At 41.6% G+C, this 6,684-nt stretch overlaps 2 protein-coding genes across 2 annotated transcripts in view; one reads left to right on the top strand and one right to left on the bottom strand.

The window, feature by feature from the left end:
- ACAD11 (acyl-CoA dehydrogenase family member 11) overlaps positions 1-6,678 on the bottom strand; it is a 100,108-nt gene extending 93,430 nt beyond the window's left edge. The window contains exon 1 of the mRNA XM_069088377.1: positions 5,833-6,678. Within this exon, the coding sequence (XP_068944478.1) occupies positions 5,833-6,191 (359 nt within the window). The 5' untranslated portion in view covers positions 6,192-6,678. The remainder of the gene's footprint in view (positions 1-5,832) is intronic.
- ACKR4 (atypical chemokine receptor 4) overlaps positions 1-6,684 on the top strand; it is a 781,696-nt gene that overhangs the window by 63,261 nt on the left and 711,751 nt on the right. The window lies entirely within an intron of this gene.

The following is a 6,684-nucleotide window of genomic DNA, read 5'->3' as shown; positions in this document are numbered from 1 at the left end:
AGAAGAGAATGTGAGGCATCTCATTAGAAAAACTGATCTGTAGAAGAGATCAAGAAGAGAAAACATAAGAATAACTGGACTACATGAAAGCCAAAATTAATAAAAAGAATTTTGATACAATAATACAAGAAATAATTAAAGAAAACTGTCTTGAAGCATTAGCACAAGAGGGAAAAGTAGAAATAGGAAAAAAAAAACCACTGATCCTCACCTGGAAGAGATCCTATAAGGAAAAACTACAGGAATAACATTATCAAATTCTAAAACCCCCAGTTCAAGGAGAAAATATTATAAGCAACAAGAAAAAAAACAATTCAAATATGGTAGAGCCACCACAAAGTCTAACAGCAGTGATATTAAAAGACCACAGGTCTTAGAACAATATGCAGTGAAGAGTAAAAGAACTGGGGTTGTGGTCAAAAAATATCATACCCAGCAAAGTTAAGCATAATCTTTGGTGAAAAAAATGGATATTTAATGAATTGCCAGACTTTCAATATTTTGTTGCCAAAAAAAAAAACAAAAACCAAAAACCCTGAACTTAATAGAAAATTTGACTTACACGATCCAAGAGAAATATTAGGTACATATCAGACTAATTACAAGGGACTCAATAAGGACAGACTACTTTTTATATGAGGAAATATAAAATGTATGTCTAAGATTGTTATTAGTAACTGGGTAGTTCAAAAGAAAGATTGGGGTAGGCCTGAGTATGATGTGATTCTAAAACGTAAAACTGTTTAGGAAAAAGTAAAAAGAGTTAATTATCTTATACAAATGATGCACCAAATGAAGAATTGACACAGAGGAATTAAGTGGAGGAGGAGGGTTGGTAGTTTTGGAACCCTACTTTCATCAGGAATGGCTTAAAGAGTGAACAATATTCTAGGTTATAAAAGTTATAAGTTATAAAAGAAGGGTTATAAAAGTCTTATAAACTAAGAATGAAAGTCTGTGGGGAGAGGGAAGAGGGAAGAGGATAAGGGAGGGATTTTTAGAGGAAACCTTACTCACATCAGATCTGGATTAAAGAGAGAACAATATATACATTTAGAAAGGAATAAAAGTCTTCTAAATTTATAAAGGAATAAGAGGGTGAGGGAATAGGATGGGGGGTATAGAAGGATGTGTAAATAAATGGGAATGGAATAAAGAGGGAATAACATATATTTGGAAAAGCATAAAAATCTTCTAAATTTAGATAGAAACAAGAGGGTAAGGGAAAAGGGTAGGGGGAGAGGATAAAGAAGGAATCTTGCTGGGGTGGGGGGGATGGGGAGGATAGGTTAAATAATAGGGGAGCAAAGTAGTGACTAGAAGTAAAGTAGAGGAGTCAGGAAGGACAGGAAATAAGAGATACACACAAACATAAAATAAGGGTCAGGAGTAGAATTTGTTAGAAAAAGTAATGACCTCAGACAAAGTTAAAGCTAAAATAGATTTAATCAAAAGAGAAAAATAGGAAAACTACACTATATGTCAGTCATATTAATCAATATTGTTTTAGACTATTTAAAATAACTAGTTAATGGCTCTATGGGACAAGAAATAGTTGGTTGGTTTGTTTTTTTATATGAAACTCACACCTCTTTCAATATCCCCTAACCCTGGGGCATTTCTCAGTGAAAAGGTAAGAGAAGACATCAGAGAGGTCCTCTCAGATTCTCCATTTAAGGACAGTGCCTAAGGCAGCCCCTGTGTCATTTCCCACCCAGCTTCATCATGGCCCCCCTACCAGGTATCCTTCTCCCCTTCTCTTCTTTGCCCCTCATGCTTTTCAGCTTCTTTTTATGTGTTATATATTTACCTAAAACCTAGAGTCAGTTTTGTACTTAATGGAGATAAATCAGAGACCTTTCCAATTAGATCAAAAGTAAAGCAAGTATGCCCTTTATCACCATTACTATTTGATATATTGATAGAAAAGTTAACTATAGAGATACGAAAAAGAAACACTGGGAATAAACATTGTCATAGAGGAGAAAAAAAATCATGGCATTTTACAGATTATATGATGGTTTCTTGTGGGAACTCTAGAGTCAACTGCAAATTATCTGGGAACAACAACCAGCAAAGTTGCTGAATACACAATTGACTGACAAATCATTAGCATTTCTGCATATTGCCAAATAAAATCCAACAAGAAGAGAGAAAAAGAAATTCCATTTAAAATAACTAAGACACAAAAAGGAACTGTATGAATGTGACCACACTGCATTTGCACAACAATACCCAACAATTACACAATAAATAATTGGAGAAATACTGATTTTTCATGAGCAGGCTGAGCCAATATAGCAAAAATGGCAGTACTACCTAAATTAATTTACTTATTCAGTTCCACACCAAACTGCCAAAAGTATTTATTAATGGAACTAAAAAAATTGGTAATTTATCTGGAGGAACAAAAGGTCAAGAATCTCAAGGAAAATAATGGAGGGAGGAATAGTGAAGAATGGAACCTAGCAGCACCAATTCTCCAACTACACAACAAAACAGTAATCATTAAAACAGTCTGGAAAGCAGTTAAAACTTTACCCAAAATAACTCTTTTTCACATCCTCTGACCCAGCAATACTGCTGCTAGACTTGTACCCCTAAAGAGATCAAAGAAAAAGGAAAAGGACTCATTCATACAAAAATATTTGTAGTAATTCTTTTTGCTTTGGCAAAGCATTGGAAAATGAGGTGCCTGTTAATTGGAGAATGGTCAAGCAAGTTATGGCATATGAGTGTGATGGAATTTTAGTGTCATGTAAAAAATAAAGAGGATGGTTTCAGAAAAACCTTGGAAGACTTAGATGAACTGGAGCAAAATGCAGTGAGGAGAAGCAGAAAAATTTATACAGTTAACAGCAATATTGTAAAGACAGTCAACTTTGAAAAACTTAGTAACTAATTAACAGTGATCTACCACAATTTCAAAGGACTAGATGAAAAATGCCATCAACCACCAGCTAGAGACCAATGGACTCAGTGTACAGACTGAAGCATGTTTGTTTGCATGACTTCATATTTATAGTGGGCTTTTGTATTTCTTGCCTTCTCAATGGGTGGAGGGAGAGAATCTGGGACAGAATATACAACTGAATCTATACAGTATAAGGTTGGAATATTGTTGTGGTGTAGGAAATGACGAGTTGGTTGACTTAGAAAAATATGGAAAGACTTAGATTGATGAAGGAAGATGTTATCCACTCTCAGAGAAACAGAGGACCAATAAGTATAGTACAGTCTTACAAAGATGCATACAAATGTATATACATGAGTGTGATTATAGATATTTAAGTATATGTATGCGTATGTAAGTGTATGAATGTATGTGTGCATACATATACACATACATACATATCTGTGCTCAACTGTAGCTTTCTTGGGGGAGCAGGGGAGAACAAAGTAAAAAGTGCACAGCAGAGAACAAAATGATACCAAGAAAAGGTGTAATTCTCTCTTAAGCTCTGCTGTGCACAGGGCAGTATTTTTTCTTTTCTTCTTTTGTATTTAAGTCTACAATGTTTCTTTTTCTTTTCTTATTGTGTATTTAAGTTTAAAATAAGTTAATAAAAATTTGCTTACAGATGATCTGGAACTATGTCTTCTAGATTTGTGCCTTGATTGCCTCTTTCTCTACGATAACTCTTGATCATCAGTGCTGCTTTCGTTTGCCAGTTCTGCAAGCCCTGCTTTTAGGTCTGGGAGATGTTGTCAGGGCCGCAATCTTCACACTTCTAGAGAATGGCTTTAGTTTGTATTATCCAGGCTTCTGCCGCTGTGTCCTCCAGGTACTGAGCGCTTGCTTCTCATGGCTGGCCCATGCCAGGGAGCTCTGAATTTCGTACTGTGTCTCCAACATGGTCTGACACTTGTGCTCCTGCACCCAAGCTTTGCAGCCTAGGAACCTTATCAGGGTGTGGGCACCACAAATGTGGTATGGACTGTAGGCATAACTGCAGCAGGCAGCTGATGGCCTCTGTTAGCTAGTACAAAGATGTTGCAGGCTCAGAGTGACAAAACCACGGGTCTAGTCCCAGTCCAAAGCTCTTGCCCTTATCAGGCAATACATGTAAGAATTCATGATCCCTTGGAGCAGCTAGGTGGCAATGAATAGAGCACCGGCCCTGGAATCAGGAGGACCTGAGTTCAAAGCCGGCCTCAGTCACTTAACGCGCGCACACACACACACACACACACAACAAGCCATGTGACCTTGGTCAAGTCACTCAACCCCAATTGCCCTCCAAAAAGCAAAAAAAAAAAAATAATTCATGATCCCCTCTCCTAAAATTCCTGACTAGTTATCTGAAAGTTTAATTCATGATCACGGGCAAGAAAAATGACTCACTGTTGTTTGTGCTTGGATTTCCCAATCACTACTTGGTCTGCTACCTTCTATGTATTTTTTGTAGCGGTCAGAGGAGAGGGCTGGACTGTACCTATACTGCCTTGCTAGTCCCCATAGATCATTTCCTTGAAACTTTCCAAATCACAATACTCCTCTCTGACTACCACTCTTCTATATGTTCTATCTTTTCCTATTCAAACAAAACCTCCTGGGCTACAGAATATCTTCTCTTAGGTGTCTATCCCTAGAGCTCAAACATATAGACAATCCTTACTATTTTTCATTCATTCATGTCCAGGTTCTGCCATTTTCTCATTGAATAACCTTGGGACCTCTTTGATTCCTCAATTCTAAATGTAAAATGAAATGGTTGATTAAGATTTATTCACTTATAATCTCCAACTGGGAATGCAGAATTTGGCAATTGACTGAATCAGAAGTGAGATAAGGGAGTCAAAGATGACTAGTGAAGACAGTAGAATAAAAAAGATCTGGGAGTTTTGGAAGACTGCAAACTTAATTTGTGTCAAGGCAATGATGAAGTTTGGTTGAAGGAACTGGGGATGCTTAACCCGGAGAATAAAAAACTTAAGGAGATGATTTCATAGTTGTCTTCAAGTATCTGAAGGGCTGTCATCTGGAAGCGGGTTGGGTTTATTCTGTTTACTCCCAGAGGACAGAACTAAGAGAACAGGTGAAAATTGGGAGATTTTATGTTACGAAAAACTTAACAATTAGAGCTATTTGAGGCAGTGGGTCCAAGGACCTCGGGTTCGGAACCCCCATTTCAGAGTTTGCTAGAATGGACTTCTTCGGGCGAGATCGTTCTTCATCTTCTAGTTAGAACTAAGCTCTCATCTTGCCTTCCGCGGAAGAGCCACTGCGCTCTTGGGAGTTGTAATGGGAATACAAATTTGGAAGATCTTCCCTGCCCCTAGGCTAAAGTGCACCAGAAGCCTGGGGAGGGAGGCTTGTTTTTCAGTAGATACTTCTTGATTGGCCAGTGAGTCAATAAGGTTGTTACATTCTCTGAGCCAGGAGAAGGCTATATAAGCCCTGATGTGTAGCTTTGTTTTGGGACTCACTTTGAGAAGTATTCTGTAATTTGATCTGAATTCTAGTCCCCCGCTTTGAAAAACCCAGATGTTGACTGGGTATGGATGTAATGGTTGGACAGTTTGGAAAGCTGTCTACTTGATCTGTTAATGTCTTGATAATTCTGCCTGTATACTTTGAAGTTCGGGGTGCCGACTTTTCCCCTGAACAAGGTAAACGATATATGTCTGACTGATTAAAGTAAGCTTGTTAACCCATTTTGAGTTGCTTTCCTTTAACAAAGCAGATCCAAGAACCTGTGGTGGCGGCAAACCCTGAGGACCCTTGGGGTGCTTGCCGCTACAGGGGTCCGGAGGGATTAAGGGGCAGGAGGCCCCGCCCGGCTGTGGCGGTGGGGGGGTGAGGCGCTGCGCGACAGCCTCCTCCCTTACCTGTACTGGGAGATCTTCAGGGGCACAGTGGGCTCGGCTTGGAAGCCAGGCAAGTGCAGGCTCAGGTAGTCCTTCAGGGACCTCTGGTCAAGCCTGTGCTGGGGCAGGACTTCGCCCGTGTCGGGTTCGCTAAACGCTTCGGGAGCCATGTCCAGCTGCCGCCACCGCCGCCGCCAACCCAGTCGCCTAGACAGTAAGTGACCCAAGACCAAGTGCTTCAGCTCAAAGTTTGCCGGTCGGAGGGCTGCTCGGGGTGTGGCGCGGGGCGTGGGAGGTTGGGGCGGGGGGCGTGTCGTGTCGAGGGCGGGGCTTGGACCGGGCCTTCCCATCCTCGCCACGTGCAACAGGACGCAGCCCATGGGGGCGGGGCTGAACCGCCAATGAGTAAGGCGTAAGACACGCCCCCGGGGGCGGGGCGGCCGGGGCGGGATTCTGGGCCGGTCCTTCGGATCACTTCCGCTCAGGACTCAGCCTTTGGGGGTGGGGCTCGCTCGCTCTCGCCCGCGATTGGCTCACAAAGCGGTTGCCTAGCAACGGCGGCGCCGCCGTTCTCCGTCTGTGGTGGTTGGCTTAAGAACAGCCTCTGCTTTCCTCTGGTCCCAGATGATTAGACTGGGTCTTTTAAAGAAAGGATGGCCGCTTGAATGAGGTGAAAGAAGTCACACCATCCCTCCTTTCCAACTTAATTCACTGGAAACCGGAAAGCCAATTGGTCCCTCCCAAAAGGACCATCTGGGAACGCAGATGCTGAGGATAGACGGTTCCGGTCCTGTCCGCTCTGCGCGCCCGGAGAGGTGGAGGGGTAGGGGCAGGAAGGAAGCGTGGCAGAGGGAAGGCGATGGCTGTAGCACA

The sequence above is a fragment of the Petaurus breviceps genome, unplaced genomic scaffold, assembly GCF_028583685.1.
Source record: "Petaurus breviceps papuanus isolate PSGF00001 unplaced genomic scaffold, PetGlider_PUasm1.0 185, whole genome shotgun sequence".
Classification (NCBI taxonomy): domain Eukaryota; kingdom Metazoa; phylum Chordata; class Mammalia; order Diprotodontia; family Petauridae; genus Petaurus; species Petaurus breviceps.
This window is presented reverse-complemented; position numbering and strand designations above follow the sequence as displayed.